This window comes from Colossoma macropomum, unplaced genomic scaffold (genome assembly GCF_904425465.1).
Source record: "Colossoma macropomum unplaced genomic scaffold, Colossoma_macropomum, whole genome shotgun sequence".
Lineage (NCBI taxonomy): Eukaryota > Metazoa > Chordata > Actinopteri > Characiformes > Serrasalmidae > Colossoma > Colossoma macropomum.
The window spans coordinates 10,739,221-10,757,231 of NW_023494795.1; the positions used below are offsets into that span (position 1 = coordinate 10,739,221).

Here is an 18,011-nt window from a genome sequence, read left to right on the forward strand (position 1 = left end):
TCAGGAGACATTTCTGAGGAGATTAGATATTAGATAATCCACGAGTGTAAGGAAGGCAAAAGAAAATAAGTGCAAAAACAGAAGTTTCCAAAAGTGGAGTTCAAAAAATGATGTAAAGATATGCACCACTCTTCCCTCAGATATGGAAAAATCCACAGGTTTTTCCGTTCATTCTTCCACTGTGAGAAGACAAATCAGCACTATGAGTCTGAAAGGATGTGTTGCTGTCAAGAAGCTGGCGGAGATTTGAACAAATATTCCCTCAATCAGTAATCAAATAGATTAGATATTGTCATCAATAACCAAATAGGTAGTATTGGCTAACAGAGAACATTAATTCTCTCATAAAGGGTCGGCCCTGGTCTGTCTGCATAGGAGATTCTAGACACTGGAAAGCCCCTGGGTTCACGGAGAGACCTACTGACCCAGTGAAGAGAGGGGCAAGTTGACCTTGAAAGGTAAAGAAGGCTGGTAAAAACCTGATGAAGCCAGTTTTGAGGAGTGAGCTCATCATGCGATGGCCAAATTGATGGATGAAGAGATGCACCTATTAGAGAATGAGCTATTATCCAAATTTGAGAAGTAAGGTGGGGGAATATCACATTACCCCAGATAAATGGTATAAACTGTTGTTTGGGACACTGTATTTGTGCAGTTGGGTCTCTCGAGACTCTGTGCCACCTGATGCTGAAATAAAGAAGAAGCCTTTTTCCTCTTCCACAAACTCAGCATCTGAAGACTCTTTCCTTTTTGACACCTTTCGAGAACTTAGACTTGAAACAGTTACTAGTGAAAGTGTTTAGCTGGTATTAAAAGATTTCTTTTTATTCATCATATTATGTTGGAGGCCTGGGGGTGAAGGGGACAGCCTTTGGTCCCGACAAAGAGAAAAGGAAATCGACAAAAAAGTTCGGGTTTTGACATAATTTGAAAATGTCTGTCACCCTTTACATTGTGTGTAAATTTCATGATAAACGGACCACAAGGAATGGTCTGAAATTCCTTGGAAAAAAACATTAAAAGTTAAGTAGGTTTCTTCTTTCTCTTGTAAAAGTTACCATTTTGGAGATACAAGGTTTTGTTCCGAAAGCAGCGATATGAAAATCAAACAAAGAAGCTGCTGGTGTTCACAGAACAATGGACTGACCACACCAGAGTCCAGACCTCAACATCACTGAACATTGGGTTTACTTGGATTGTGAGAAGCAGAAAATGCAACTAACTTCTAAGACCAAATAACCTACATGTTGCCCATTTTGACAGGAAATGAGTGGTCTCTGACTTTTGCACAGTATTATAGTTTAAATATAACAATATATGACTATAACAATCTCATTAACCACAAACATTTAAGTGCTTATACGAATGTATAAAAACACCTACTGATCACATCAAACATCCTACTTTTACAAATACTATTAGTGCAAATCTTCAGTTATTTCATATCATGGTTTCATAAGATGCTTATATCAGTGCTTCACTTTGACAGACTTCATTACTTCAGTTTCATGTTTGAGCACAATCTATTAACACCGTGAATTATTATAAAATAAATGCTAAAACAGGTAAATATTATGTATGATTATAAAACAAACTCATTTGGTGTTTAAATCAGCTGTAAGCTCAGTTCTACTCATCCAGTAAGAGGCAAAAAACAGTCACGTACTTGTCAACTTCCCTTTTATTAAAATAACCGTCCGTACCCTCTACGCACATCCCTTTTCCCAAAGCTCACATGCATAGACAGTCTGAACCCTGAATAACAGTAACAGCACAGAGACAAAAACTATCAACTCTTTCTCCTCACTTTCCACATTAATACTGACTGTTTCTAATATATATGATCATTTATTTGTGGGCCCTGTAACAATATTGCTCACTCGTGACTTGAAGTGCTTCAGTATCATAACTGTGCACTTGATTTGTCTCACGCTTTGGTCTGTTTAGTAGCTTTTATTTTTGCTTAAAAAGGATTTCAAATGTTCATAAAACATGATTGTCTAAAGGGATTCTAGCACTTGTCAGATCCAGTATGGAAAGAACTGGCCGTAGCTTCTCGCTGTTTGAGTGTAACACTGGAAGTATTCAAAGCTGAAAACTATAACTTAAGCTGAATCCTATAAATTTGCTCTATGTAAAGTTACAGTTCATTAGACAGAATGTAAAGCTATCGGCTCCTGCCATCCAGTCATGCAGGGGGGGGATTCATTTTGGATTCAGCCTTTCAGCGGGTCAAATATACTAAGCATATAACATGGCACATGATAGGTTTGTACATGTGAAAGCAATACCTGAAGTCTACTGCATGCTTAACGAAATACTGAACAGCTGTAGTGAGTAAAACAGACCCGCATTCTACAGTGTTATGACCAACAAATTTGACAGATTGATTGTCGAGTAGCAAATCTAGTATGTCAGTACATACGTTTCTTCTCTATTAAAATGAATTTACAGGTGTTGGGTCAAAAAGAAAAGAAAATAAAGAAACAAAAAAGCTGGTCCGTTACCAAAAAGTACCAATAATACAACAGCTAGTAATAAAGAACATGACTACCATTTTTGGACCAAACATTAAAAAGTTCTAGCATTATTTTCCAATAGTAACAATACAAAAGGGTCAAAATGTAAAGTACAGCTCCGCTAACATTGATTAGTCCTGGTCCTCGAGTGCTGGTGCAGTTTTGTAGGGTGAGCCAGGGAAGCCACTGCTGCACTTCAGGACCAGGACTGTGAAATACTGCCGTATAATACCCTCCAGCTTATCTGCGAGATGTGGGAGGGGTCTAGCTTTGGCAGTGACGCATTTCCTCTTTTTGTCTTTTTTACCCTTTTCAGGGCTACAGTGTTTGAAAGTAAGCAACTGCTTTTCTCTTTCTCAATCATACATAACAGCATTGCACTATTGCTCGTTGTCATGGTTACAGTGTAACAGGTCAGTAGTGTTTTATTGCACACGCTCGCCATTGCTGGTTTCTCATAAACGTCGTAACAGAACTTGAACCAGGACGATGTTGGTGTCTAATGCCTTGACCAACTCATGCCTAAAACTCAAGTAGTAACATATTAGGACAACGTCATGTACAACAATGGCACTGCATGCTTATGAACAGCAAAACATAGTAAGGTTGGCATGAACTATACAGGCGCAGATGACAGATGAGACCACCTGCTCTGTTTGTTTATGGCTTTTCTGCAAGTACAGCTGGTATATTCTTTCATTCACCTTAAGTCAGCAGCCTTTTATAGACCATGCGTATTGTCACTGTCATGTCAAAACCTCATAACCCCTATTATTTTTTTTTGTTTGTTTTTTTTACACCTGCAGTCTTTTACATTGTGTGAACATTTTATGATGCATGGAACAACAGAAATGGTTCTGAAGTACTCTGGAGATTAGAGGTTACATAATGAGAGTGACAATATGGTCCTATAGGACACCACGCTAGAAGAGCTAGCACGACATCAGACATCAGAATCCAGTTATGACAGCTGGACTTGTGACCCCTGAGCCAAACAGCCTCTGACATTCATAAAGCTTCTGGCGTCTCATAACGGAGCTTTGAGTTCTATCAGCACAGTGGAGACACAGCAGTGCTGAATCCTGAGAGTGCATTACTGGAGAACGCATCTAGAGGGCGCCGTGTGCCAAAGCACTGTGCTGGCAGTGGGACAGACAGAGCTCGGTTGTGTCCCTGGGCAGGAGAGGTCATAATACTTCCACCACGAGAGGAGCTGCAGACGGTGGCTGGGACCTCACCTGAAGTCAGAAAGAAGATCTGTTAGAGGTGCAGTATTTACTTCTAACTAATCTAACTCCCAAAGTGGATTATGCAGTGATGCAGTGATAGTAGGTTTTATCTAAATAATGATTTTCTTAAACTTACTAAATGGGAATTCCACTGATTCTTCAGATTTTTGGTAATAATACAGTGGTTGAGATGTAAAAGTCATTCACAGTGGTTTGACGTGGAAAGGTTCATTATAGAGAAACTTAATGGCTCAGATTTCTGTAGTCCATCTGCTTCCCAGTTCTTCAGTGGTCAGGACCCCCATAGACCCTCACAGAGCAGGTACTATTTGGGTGGTGGATCATCCTCAGCACTGCAGTGACACTGACGTGGTGGTGGTGTGTTAGTGTGTGTTGCGCTGGTCTGAGTGGATCAGACACAGCAGTGCTGCTGGAGTTTTTAAACACCTCAGTGTCACTGCTGGACTGAGAATAGTCCACCAACCAAAAATATCCAGCCAACAGCGTCCTGTGGGCAGCATCCTGTGACCACTGATGAAGGACTAGAGGATGACCAACACAAACTGTGCAGCAGCAGATGAGCTATCGTCTCTGACTTTACATCTACAAGGTGGACTGACAAGGTAGGAGTTTCAATGTGAAGAAATTTGAAAAATGGTTATAATTTCCATTAAAAAACAGCTCCAAAGATTTGCATATGGATGAGCAGCAATATCACCACAAGAGGACAAAATGTGAGACCTCAGTAAGATATTTAAACACTTTAAAAAGCTCAGCATGAAACAAAACAGCTCTACTTTCTTGCAGACTTCTTTGTGTTAAGTGTGCTGGGCCTGATGTGAGATGCAGTAAATGCACAGACACACATGCACATGCTCCCAAAGGCAAAGCAGGCCAGGGGTGTACCTCTAACAGCCCAGGGAGGAGTACAGGAGAAGGACTGAGGAGAGGGAGGAGAAAAGGAGCAGCTTAAAGAGGAGATCCTGAGCTCGTTCTTCTGGAAGAACTCAGAGAGAGAGAGAGAGAGAGAGAGAGAGAGAGGGAGGCGGGAACAGGAGGGAAGAAACAGCCAGTGAAAGAGAGGAAGGTGACAGTGCTGCACAGTCGTTATGACACTCTTCTCTTAACTGTGTTTGTTTCACTCTTTGCAGCTCTAACGAACGTTTCTTTGGCAGAAACATTTAAAATATGCCTATTTCTGTCTTTAATAATTTTCTCAATATTCCCAATGCAGTCATTGCATTGATCTTGATGTGTAAAGAGCATGAGCTAACAAAGCCGAATATTTGTAGATAGTAGTGTCACCATTTAGCAGATATATGGTCAAAGAAAATACTCCACACTTCAGTGGCCTTTAGTTGTTGCTCTGATGAAGCAAACAAAAAATAAACGTGTGTCTGTCTGAATTCTCTTCCTAAACACATGAGCAGTTCACTCAGAAACTCCAAACTGCAGTGCATCCCATGATAAAGGCCTCACTTCTTTTGTGTAGTATTACAAACTACATGGCAGCACAGAAAGCTCTAATTCCACCTGCTGATTAGAGTCCATTCAGTATATTGTTATTGATAGTATTGGCTGATGGTGAGAACCTGTGGTTTTATTGGTTCTGGTGAAAGTAGGATAATTCCTGACTTTTTGTTTGAGGAATTGCTGGAATTTGAAGTTGAGATCTTTCAACAAAACTTTAGAAAGCTATGGGATTGGGAAAGAGTTACTCCTCCTCTTTAAAGGGGAGTTCCACAGATTTTTCAAAACTTTTTAAAATCATTCAGAAGATGAGATGTAAACAGTCGTTCAGAGTGGTTTGCTCTGAAATGGTTGATTTGTTTACAGTGGTGGTGACAGATCTGTAATGCGTTTTATGAAGTCCAAAAAGGGTCAAAAATGTATACATACTGGTAGAATCAGATACAAATATGTCCACATATGCTCTCGGTCGAAGCGCCATTAGAGGCGGGTACCAACTTTTACCTAAGCTTTGACTGACAGCAACCAATCAGGGTTGTGATTGGATAAATCAAACTCGCTTTCTGACTGGACCAGTTCAAGCTTCCCTATTGGTCCATCAATTTGCCATCAAAACAGGGTCAAAAATCCATAGTTGTAAAAAGAAGTTCACACAAACAGAAATGGAGACGTGTTCGCAGGTTTGTACCGTCACACTGAAAAACTCCCGATGGCACACTTGGAACTTTTCATGTGATTTTATGGTCAGGCACAAAGTAAATCATTTGAGTAGCACTGATTCACACATTCACAACATTTCATTTACAAATGCCACATTCAAACAACCTTTCTATATATTCAGAATATTTTTACGCATTTGTGAATTTGAATTATTATTATTATTATTTGGTTTCATATTTGTAGATTCCAAATTATTTGAATTTGGATTTTACATGTATGTAGTTGCTCAAACACAACTGCAATATTAAGTACATTTGTGAATATTGTTTTACAAGCTCAACATCTTTTTGACCCTTTTTTGACTCCATAGCTCTATTTGTTTATAGGTTTTCAGCTAATACAGCTAATATACATTTTCATGCACATTCAGACAGAGTCTAAGACAGCAGCCTTTTATAGCCCACACATATATCTGACCTTGTAACTGCATTTCTTTCATTTAATGTTTTTTCTACACCTGCTGTGTAAAAGTACATAAAAAGTAACCCAAAGTGTTTTTGATGTGAAATGGTTCACTGTAGAGAAACCTCCCTACTTAGGGTATTAAGCAGCGTATCTGCAACCGTGTCACAATTTCTGTGAAGTAGCTTTTAGGTTACGGTGACCTCACACTCTCTTTTTCCAGGGCAAGGTGTAAAAAACACGCCCAGCTGGGATGTCTAAGCTGCCTTAACTGATTTGCTTTCATGCTGACGTTCGCTTTCTACAGTCTGTCCCATGCTGCCTTCCTGCCCCCGGTGTCTTCTTTTTTGGAAACCAAAATAAGGTCAACCTATTTTAAACACATTCAGATGTTTAAAATAGGGTGAAGATGAACTCTTCAGATGTTTTATCACTAATGTTGTGAATAATTTTTAACCCAGAACAGAGCATTTCACATCGAACCACTCTGAATGACTCTGTTTACATATTAACAATAAAATTATGCAGAAATTTTGAAAAATAGGTGGGATTCCCCTTTAACTTTATTACAGCAATGCAGGCTAAACTGGTTAGAATGAAAAATATGTAAAATGTACCCACATATCACCTTTTGCATCAGTATAAAATGGCAGTAAAAATTGAAGTCTAACATCTAATATAGTCTAATATAAAATCACATCAGCCAATATTAATTTTTAGCCCCTAAAATCAGTATCTATTGGCTCTAATGCCAATGCTGAACACTATATGTAAGATTATTAGAAGAGAGAGCAAAAGAGCACAGAACAGGCTGTAGAGAATACAATCCTTCTGGAAAAGTCTGGGGGAAGAAAAGCGACAGTGCTTGAGGATGTGTGAGGTGAGAAGCTGTGAGTGGATATTGATGGTGGCAGCTGCAGTGAAGGTGTGAGAGAATGGACTCACCTCTAGGTTTGTGCGAGCCTTTTTCAGCACGTCTCGCGTTCTGGACACTGTGAACAGACAACAGCAAAGCGCCTCAATGTGCAGCCATCCACAAAAAGAGCTTTATCACAAACAACAGCTGGAGGCTCGGGGAGTCACACAAACACACACAGTAACACATACACGCTTGTTTTCATACAGTGTCAGGACAGGAGGTGACAAATATGTTCCATACATGGTAAATGTGCAGTGCTATGCAAAGTGTTTAGGCACTGGAGAAAATTAGATTTCAGAAGCTGTTTATCTGAGCATCGGGTGTTTATTTGCTCAGGAAAAACACTAAGAATAATTATAAATAAAAAAAGGAGTGATTTTACAGACGCAAGCGTGTTTGCTGAATCCCATCTCCTCATGGCAGCCCTGTATTATTTGTAGTTATCATCCAGTGCCTGGTTTGGCTAATCAATCATGTTAAATCAAGTATGCTGGTGATGGAATTTAACAAACCCATGCATTGGCTGGAGGCTTTGAGGAGAAACCTGGAACCAATTTTTTTCCTGTAATCCACCCTAAAAGATATCAACTACTTTTCTCAGAATAAGTTCGTTGTTATTTTTGCTGTATAATAAAACACATTTATTGCCAAGATAAATGGTTTTGAACAATGTGCTTAGGCTTTTGCACAGTGCTGTATATATGAGTACCTGTATGTAATACAGATGTACATAAACCCTAATCTTAACCTCAGGAACCACAAAGAAACTGTTTCACTCTTTTATTTGTGAACAATTAAACATGCAGCTTAAAAAAAATGTTTGTCTCAACATCCCAGCCCTTTTTTCTGCTTCTGAAAATGTACGAAAACAAGTACATACATAAACACACTCTCATGCGCACAAGACAACGGTCACCCTGTTAGTCAACCTCCTTGGGCAAATTTCTTCCCTCATTGAATATAAATGTTAAAGAGGACAGAAGGAAAGACAGAGGAGGGAGAGAGACATAAAAAGAGATTTTAACGAGGCTTACATTGGTTGACGATGAACTGCTCCATGCTGTCCTTGGTGCGGTTGGAGCTTCTCAGAGTCTCCATAGAGTCCCTTAGAGCCTGGTCCTGTTCAGACAGTTTGCGTCTCAGCGAGAAAACTTCCTCTCTCAGAGTCTGTTCCTACGCACAGAGGTAAACACACAACATTCAAATAAACATCCCTCAGTTTCATCTGCAGCACAGAAGGAGTCAAAAATAGAGAAACAATCAACAATTTCATAACAAACTAAAAATAAAATGTAAAATTAGAGAAGTGCGATCAGAATTGGCAGATTTTTGTTCGAAACACAGTCGGACAATTTATTACTTTGATTTTAACTGATCTTTGTTACATTTATATGGCATGAATAATGTGAATCAGGTAACTCCACTCACACTGTATTTGAATGCCTTTGCTTCACTTATAACAAAATGGTGCTGCAGAACTCATTGTGCTAAACAGCCAGTTGCCTCTTTCTTTCAACGTAGCACTTTATTTAATTCATGTTATTTAACCCTTGTGTGGTGTTCAAGTCTGTGGGACCCATTTAAAATGTTTACTAAAATAAAAAATAAAAAAATGATGCGATTTATTACTATTTCAACCCCAGATTTCTTGGCCTTTGCTCATTTTCTGTGAGGAACATATAAAATAACCCATTTTCAGTGTCTTCACTCTGTTCACCCCCTACACATTTATATTACACATGTGGTGTTGGGTGAACCCGCGGGGAATAAAAGTGTGGAGGTGCTGTGTCCTTCACTCTGTTCTCCTCCTACATGGCCTGCTGTTAGTGTGTGTGTGTGTGTCTGTGTATGCATTTGTATATGTGTGTGTGTCTGTTGAGGGTGGACAACATGGACAGGCTGCTGACTGGCTACAGCTGCTAAAGGAGAACCCTACGCTGGCCACTTGTGATATTTTAAACATCTGCCATTTTTATATGAATTGTTATGGTTATGATTTAAAAAAAACAATAATGCGGTGGGTCCACCAGACCACTGAGGAACAACAACATCAACACCACAGAAGGGTTAAATAGGCGACTTTTGATATAGGAATGTCAAATGCCAGTTTGGCCTACTAAAGGGTTAAAATGTTATTTATAGTGTGACTTTGGCCAATAGAAAATACTGAAAATGTGCTGGTGTGCTTAATGTGTTCATTGAGCCCACAGCGTTGTATTTTTTAAAAAATCAATAAAACAAAACAACAACAAATATGTGTGGGCACTTTGGCCTAGTTTGCAGGGACCCTGAGTATTCTGACCTTTTGAAGCTGCTGTGTGGTGGCCTCAGCGCTGGGGAGAGCTGCCCTCCAGAACATTTTGAGGACAGAGGATGTCGCTTCTAAAATCTGCTTCAAGGTTTTAGTGTTAGTCAGCAAGCTCTTCACACATCCCTGAACAAAGAGAAACAACATGAATCCTTACTAAAAATTCTAACAACGAAATTTCATGCAAAATCATTATTGCCTCATCTATATATGACTAATTGGGCCCTGTTAGCTATAAGTATTCACTATTAGCAGTGTTTGGGTGAAGCATTAATTGAATAAAATGATTCTGGTACTTGCGTATCAAAGGAAATTACACATAATAACATTTTGTGAATGCAGACCACGCCTTGGTAAGTGAGATAATGAGAGGAGGGGAACTCTGAGGAATTTTGTCATGAGTAGGTGGACTGAAGGACTGGTACTTATAGGAAGCTGGAATTGAGAAGGAGGAGTTTAGGTGTGGTCTTTCCTCAAACGTCAGTTATGTCATAACTCCATGAAGCGACCAGTAACTCCACACACTCTGACCAATTTAAAAAATCAATAAGGCTAAAGATCCTCTAGCTCATTTCAGATAACACAAAAGTCACTGCTAGAACATTAAAACCTGCATGAAAAACAGACCCAAAAATATTACATGAAGAAAAGAATCTAAGAGAAGGACTCGCTAGATTTCATTATGACGCTATAAATGCTGTTGATCATTAGCCTTCGAACACTGACAAAAGTGATGCACTCAATTTACTTGATTCAACTTGTGTCCATCCTTTCTACATAACCATAACACATTACTTCTAATCATCTGTTCTTTCTTTAAGTTGACTTAGATTTGGAAATAATTATTGGTGTAATTTATTTTATTCATGTAAAAAAACACTACACATTTCAATGAAAAAAAGAATGCGTCACTTTTTTTGGTGCAGTGACCCGAAGGGCCCTCTGACTGACCTCCTGTAGGCCGACCTCCGTGCTGGACTGGAGTGCAGCCTCCATCTTGCGAATGAGCACCTTGGCCTCCAGAAGCTGCTGCTGCAGGGCGCTGAAATCATCTACGTGGCCCACAACGTGACGCCCTTTTCTGCAGGCGAAGGAGCCGTCAGGAACCTCGCTCTCTCCGTGGCTTCCTGTGCAAGACTTGGCTGAGTCTATTCAGGATATACAACTTAGTTAATCAATAGGAATTCAAAATAAACGTATCACTTCTCACATTTCGCTAAGTGCGTTATCGACTTAGGTATGCCATGTATCAAACGCTGTGTAAGAATATTGATCCAGGATCAATGGTTGGCTTTCATATACCAAGTGAAAATGACATTACACGCAATCCTATATCACATGTATTGGCTGTCTAAGGAAGAAACCCTGTATCATATGTTGGATGATATATGGATTTGTCATTTCCGTGTAAATGTGCTTTAAATCATTAAGTGGCTTTCAAGAGAGTATGCCTCACCGCTAGCAGAAGACTGAAGGACATCTGGTTCAGCAGAAACAGGTGAAGCCGGGCTGAAGAGTCCCGTGTCTCGAACAGGAGGAGAGGGAGACGGATCTACAAACAGAGTCAAAACTAGGACATCACTTGTGTAACACCAGTTTTAATTCACTTTAAAGCCAGAAACAAGTACACAAATGCAATTGACAATGGCCAGCCAATGAATTTCAGTGCACAGCCCTTATTCTACAGAAATGTCCACTTTTCTATCTCTCCATAGGCGTCACTGGTGTTACCGATCCTCATTGGTGTAACACATAAGAAAGGTAACACCAGAGACATTTTTAATGAAAAATGCTTTTTACAAAATGTCTGCTACAGAGCATCAAACCACATGTTGTCAATCATGGAACATCCACTAAAATATGTAATTTAATCCATTTGTATTCTACTTTTTCACAGTTACCTAAGAATAAAGTATGTCACACCAGTGACTTCAACTAAAAACTTAATATAAAATCATGAGCTAAATGAGAAAATGTCTGATAACTGAAAGACACAGCTAACTGAAAGACATAGATCCTCAGAAAATGGGTAAAAGGAAGTCAAGTGATGTCATCAGTGTGACTTTTATATCAAAATAAGAGATGTTATTCCAAAAGCAAAGAAAAATGCATGTGTTGACAGCTGAGAAGTGTGTACTGCTGCACTCATGCATAGGCAAAAAACCATAAAGACCAAATAGAGGGTGGGGTGTGCATCCACTGAAATGCTATGAAGAAGGTTCTTGTTTAGCCTGAGACTCGTGGGGCCAGATGTTATCTTATAATGAGAATGTCTGGGGATAAGTGAGAAATATGGGCTAAATGTGGATAGGAACACAGATTTACTGGCCGGGAACAAACTGAGCGTTAAATTCCTAAACCAATCCAATGCTTCATGAAGGCACAGCTCAAAGAAAGGAGCGAAGGAGTGCTTGTTAACACTGTTCAATGGACAGCAACACTGTTGTTAGCCCATGGATGTAAAGTAAGTTAGCACATTTTAAAAGTTCCCCCAAAAAGTCCAGTTAAGCATATAGACGTGTGTTGCGTGTGCAGAGAACACATTACACATTACAGTAAAAATAAACATTACCTCCTGTTAGCTAACAGCGTTATGACCGCTCTGGACAATAAAAGGCACTGACTAGAGGAATTTGGGGCATGTTTTAGAGGGGACAAACCCTTGTTAGTGGCAGATTTTGCTCCAATCTAGCACCAAAATTTAGATAAATAGGTTTATACCTAGATAGATATTCTTGTTGTGAGATCACATCTGGACCCGCAAAATTTCTTCAACCCCTGCGTGGGTTATGCCTACTATAGCCCCCTTTCTGTTATGCTCAGGATACAGCCTGGATTTGCGTTAATATACTGTGTACTGACATGTGAAATCGAGTTACGTTAACTCTAAATTATGTCTTTTTCATAAACAATCAATATTATCTTTTGTTATTTACTGCCATTTTGTTAATAACGACTGAAAGAAAGGTATCCTGTTATTCTTTCGAAGCTATTTAATCCATGAGGTCATTGATACATATACATGACCTCATGTACATAGCTGTCTTTAAATTAGGACAGTTGGCCACAAGATTGACTCACTCACCGTGGAAGAGTTGTTTCCTAACAGAAGAATGGGACATGTTGGGGTCCAGCCTATCACTTAGCTGCTGCTCCAGCAAGCGCATGTGAGACTGTGGCTCCTTCAAATCAAAAGCCAATCTCTGCCCAGGTCCTGGGAGCCAAGAGAGGAGAAGAAGGTGTTACAGGACAATCAGTGGAGCTGCTAAGGATCCTGGAAGTTTTTACTGTGTATAGCACATGAGCTTTACCTGTGTTGAGACTTTTGGCAGGACCACACATTCTCTGGTACACCTGCAGTTCACACTGTAGTGTATGCACGAGTCGTCTGCTCTCACTCAGCTGTTGCTGGAGAACATTAACCTCATGCTGGAGCCTGTGCACACCAAAAGAAACATCGCTTAACATCAGCATTGTCTAACTCTTTACAGACACTCATATTCTAGCAGTATAAACTGCCATTTATAATGGCAGATGAGCAATAAAGTAATGGCGAAGCAACACGTTTGATTCTGGCACATGGATAGTGGAACGCATTGCATCAGCGGCCTGATTGGTTACATTCAAACTGACAAACCAATCATAAAGAAGCAATATCAAGAAAGGTTTATTATTATTGCTTTGACTGTGATTCACATTTTTATGCAAAGTAGTTTTTTTTTTTGCTCAAATGGTGGAAAATGTGAGGATAACCAACCATGTGAATCCCTGTAAAATTTCTCACCAATGAACAAGCACTCGTGCACAATTGGTGCAATTTAGCTGTTGCAGTGTAGCAGGAACCAATCTAACCAACTAAAAAAATGACACATCATAAAAACCCAAACTGGTTCAGACTTGACTTGGGACTGCCTTACATTTCAGCTTGGATTTAGGTGTGCTGTCCTGTTCTCAAACGTTGTTTATTTGTGCCAGATTTTGGATGCTGTAGTACCTGTTGGCGTTCTCCTGGCTACTCTGTCTTTCCTGCTTTAACTGCAGAGTCGCCTGCGCCTGCTCTTGCATCTGCACCTGCAGTCGCCTGCACTGCTCCGCCCACCTCTCCGCCTCCAGCTCCGCCTGCTTCAACCTGCCACGGCCTGACAGGACCGCCTCTCGCAACTGCTCCACCTCTTTCATGCTTTCTGCAGAAGAGATTTAAGATGATTTCAATGTAGAAAACATACTCAAAGGCTGCTCTACTATCTGTATTAGATCAGGATTGATTTTAATGCTTTGAAGGCAGCACGTAACGTGAGCTGTACCTCTTCTGGCCTGTTGAAGCTGACTCTGGAGAGCGTGATTGTCCTCCTTCAGAAGTCGAACCTCATTAGAGAGCTGACTGACCGAATCCAAGCCCTGAATGTAGATGTTTGTAGGGGCACCTCCTAAAAGATAAAGATAAAAAGTTATTGTGGGGATAATGGTGAGTCATTTTCACTGGGGTTGTGAACAAACTGTAATTAATAAAATGCAACAGAAGAACAATAGTGCCACAACAACTGGTAAAAATGAATTAATAAAGTAAGATAATGGCATAAAAGACAGATACCCAATTTACTATTTGTCACTGAGCCGTTTATGCCATTACTATACACTAGTTGTTGTTTATAGGCTCTTTAACTACTCTAAATCTATCTTTTTACACAGTTGTTCAGTGTTCTGACAATACCCATAATACAATCGGGAAAATTATCATGACATAATTTATTACAACAATGACAAAATATTGTCATATTTCCCACCCCTATGTGGAGCACACAGAGTATTAACATTAAACAAAAAGGGTTTGTGTTTATCTATAGTGCATTTTAATGATAAATTCATAAAATGGGGGTATTTAAAAAAAAGATTTAACACATTGTAGAAATTGCTATATGAACCTGTACTGTAGCTTAGACTTAGTGTTAATATGAAAAACTTACTGCAGACTCAATAGTTTGCATTTGGTTTAAAAATATCAATCCTTTTCTCTCAAATTCAGGCTCAAACTCTGTCTAAATTAATTATCGCCATTTATCTTGTCTGAAATAGAAATAATTCAATTAATACTCTGACCTCCATCTCGTGCCATAGAAGCCAGTCTGTCCTCCAGTTGCTGCCTCAGACGATCGTTGGTATGAATGGAATCTTCTAGACGCTGACGGAGACTGCGAATCTCCCTCAGGTGCTCCTCCATCAAATCTGTTCCTGTGACACAGTATGAAAATGATATATTACTATATATTACTATACATATGGTATGGTAAAATCATCATTGTGGGAAAAAAAGTCCAAAATGTCAACAGCTACTGAGCTTAAGACATGTAGAAAAATAAAAAATAGAAAAAAATGGAGGTCCTTGTTCTTTTCAAGACAGAGACAAAATATAACAGTACAAAAACATAAATGAAAATATTTTCTGTAAAATATAGACATAAATGTAAATGCAATAATCACAAAAATACATGAAAAATATGTTTTATATATCAAAATGTTTATGTGAATCATATGACCGGCATCCCCATGAATTTTAGTACCTGTGTGCCTGGCACCAGACTGATACCCTGACGAGCCTGAGGAAACATCACCATATGCACCTTCCCTCATGGGTTGAGACCCATATGTCATATCCCACAATGCACTGTTCTCCAGGAGTCCGGCTCCTGATTTCAGAGCGGGGCTGGCATTCAGGCTGGCAAGCGGAGACTGGTGAAAGGCTTGCTGGGACAGCAGGTGGAAGCTGCTGGGGTCAGTCTGAGGGTTTGTGCCCAGTGGATAACTTGACAGGGGTTTGACCTGAGCACCACTAAAGCCTGAACACAGAGAGAACAGAGGGGAACAAAACAGACAGAAAAAAATTACTAAGTGACATTTTCAGGTGACACAGTTTGGTTCGTTAGAATGCCATAAGCCAACATGCCGGGTCTTGGAGGTTTGCTTAGGACAACAGAGATTGAATTAAGGAACAAGACCTTGGTTAATAGACTAGAAACACACAGCCATAAGTCACGACTGCTATTAGGTCTGATAGATGACAGAGCCAGCATGAGTGGCCTAGGGATGATTAGGCAATTACGAATTATAATTGTGAATAATGCTTCATCCTCTCCAGTCGGTCGTTATTGTAAATCGTGCATTTATCAAGGACCTGTGTGTCATCTGTTTTCAGTGGAACAAACTCACCCATGCGAATAAAGAATTACACATCAGATTAGTGATGTCATCCATGATTTTAGTGTCTGTGCTTGACTCATAACCCTGGGGGTCAGCAGTTTTATTTCTTTTCTTCTTTTTTTATTTGGAATCACTGTTAAAATGTTAGAAAACTAGGAAGCTGTAAAAAAATTCAGAAATTTCAGATGCGTCCAGATTGATGAATGTAGCTGTGGATGATTCTAAAATGCTGCACAGCATCAAGAACTTCAAATAATATCTACAATGCCTCATTTCAAATCAGGTGATCAAATCTCGAGACAAATGGAAAATTGGAATCCATAATTTATTACTCTTTATAATAGTCTAATTTATCCTTATTATTCATATTGTAATATAGATTAGGCAAATACTTTCTCCACTACTCTTCACAAAAGTTGTGTCCTCCAGAAACGTTCTGTTAAGATTGCAACCCGATCAGATTTATATATGCCATCTTCTCCTTTATTTCAGAAGCTTCAGATTCTTACCATTTATGATAATAATATTTTTCAAATATGTGTTTTTTTTATTTATAAGATATATTCACGTGAAGGGATTATTCCAGAGCAGTTTAAAAATTATTGCAAAAAATTCAGAGGTTCATCCATATTTAACTCGTCAATATTTAGAACTTCATCCTCCTAATTTTCTCACTTGTAGAGGTCAATTTTCAATTGTAGAGGTCAAGATTTAGGGGCACTAAAATAACAAATAAAATAAAAATAACTAAAATAAAAATCTTATAAAAATGTTTAAAAGACAATTTAATATCTGTATTGTAGTTGTTTTTTATTGATGTCTAAATCTCCATGTTTTATTTGCTTTATTTACTGTGATATTTATTATTACCAGTGCTCAGGAATTAATATGGGTGTATAAAACTTGATCATTTCACAAACATATATATTTATTGATCTCATATATATGCATGGACGCTCTTGTGCACAAACACAACACACATATGCTTCATGTTTATATGTTTTTGTGTTATGTCAGTGCTAATATTTAAGTCATTCAATGTTTGTTTGTCATTATTATGTTGTATATTATTTTGTATTTTCCATAATATTGTGGAATTTTAATGTTATTTAGGAGGAGGCTTTTAATTTGCCTATTAGGTTTTTTTGCCTCTCCCTGCACTGTATGTTATCTTTGTCTATTTGTGTGTATTTGAAATTGTGCAAAAAAATAAATGACAAACTACAAACCACAGTTATTTACTAACTTGTTAAATGATCCAAAATACATTTTGGTGTCTATTTTTAACATTTAAATATAACAAAAGGTATTCATATGACCAGTGATTCTGGTTTTATAAGAAAAATGTTTATCGCTAGTGACGTCCCACATTAATGCACATAAAACACACATTAAAAGCAAGGCAGGTTGTACTATGTTAGTCTGTGTGACACACACACACACACACAAACAAACAAACAGGAGCAGAACTGCACGCTCACTGTTGCCGAGCTGCCTCTGCAGCATCTGCAGCTCCTGGTGCACTTCAGCCAGGGAGAAGCCCCCAGCGCTGTGATAACGGGGTCTTAGATGTTGGGTTTGGGGGTCAAATGGCGTGGAGGCCATCTGAGCAGTGAGGCTGGGGTGACAGTGGGGGGTCTGGGGAAAGGGGACAGGACTGGACACAGGTCCAGCACAGAGCCCTGAGTGCAACGGGAGGTAGAAAGATAGAGAATGAGAATAGGATTTGCGAGATGAGGTTTTGCTGATGAAACTGATCAGTCTTCTTCATATACAGTACTGTCCAAAAGAGAATTATATTTTTAAATATATTTATCTATTTGTCTGGATTCTAAAGTGCCTATCAGAAAAACACTTATATTATAATAAATATAAATAACATTTATACAATAATAGTTACATAGTAGCCTTTTAATTATGTCAATGCTTTCATTTAACTATTTCCAAACCTCCCCTTATGGCAGCCTGTGGTTATTATCAAATAAATCAATCAATTCTTCAATTATGACAACTGGTCAATCAGAAGCTTTCAAAATTCATTTCATTAATTTTCTGCAATCTTCCAGAATTTTTAAAGAGATCGTCAACTTGGTATATTTAAACTTTTGACCCACAGGAATCTGACACAGTGATTTAAAGCTGGAATAAATCTGTCTCTAATCTACTGTTTTAAAACTACCTCAAAGGAAATGTATGGTAACAAAGAATGTGTGGAACTGTAAAAAATGAGTTTAAATGTCTTTAGTCTA

General features: G+C 38.8%; 1 protein-coding gene across 7 annotated transcripts in view; it reads right to left on the reverse strand.

Annotated features, from left to right (window-relative positions):
• Positions 1–1,663: 1,663 nt before the first annotated feature.
• Positions 1,664–18,011, reverse strand: part of LOC118815359 (phosphodiesterase 4D interacting protein) — a 133,740-nt gene continuing 117,392 nt past the window's right edge. For 4 of the 7 annotated variants that reach the window (XM_036581422.1, XM_036581423.1, XM_036581417.1 and 1 more), the window contains 14 exons: positions 17,244–17,444; positions 15,126–15,401; positions 14,665–14,796; positions 13,872–13,994; positions 13,562–13,751; positions 12,879–13,003; positions 12,653–12,781; positions 11,024–11,119; positions 10,519–10,715; positions 9,562–9,693; positions 8,294–8,432; positions 7,286–7,332; positions 4,655–4,745; positions 1,664–3,757 (listed from right to left, as the gene is read on the reverse strand). In XM_036581422.1, coding sequence (XP_036437315.1) covers positions 3,570–3,757; positions 4,655–4,745; positions 7,286–7,332; positions 8,294–8,432; positions 9,562–9,693; positions 10,519–10,715; positions 11,024–11,119; positions 12,653–12,781; positions 12,879–13,003; positions 13,562–13,751; positions 13,872–13,994; positions 14,665–14,796; positions 15,126–15,401; positions 17,244–17,444 — 2,066 coding nt within the window. In that variant the 3' untranslated portion in view covers positions 1,664–3,569. The remainder of the gene's footprint in view (positions 3,758–4,654; positions 4,746–7,285; positions 7,333–8,293; positions 8,433–9,561; positions 9,694–10,518; positions 10,716–11,023; positions 11,120–12,652; positions 12,782–12,878; positions 13,004–13,561; positions 13,752–13,871; positions 13,995–14,664; positions 14,797–15,125; positions 15,402–17,243; positions 17,445–18,011) is intronic. The other 3 variants (XM_036581421.1, XM_036581418.1, XM_036581419.1) reach the window with 2 other exon arrangements.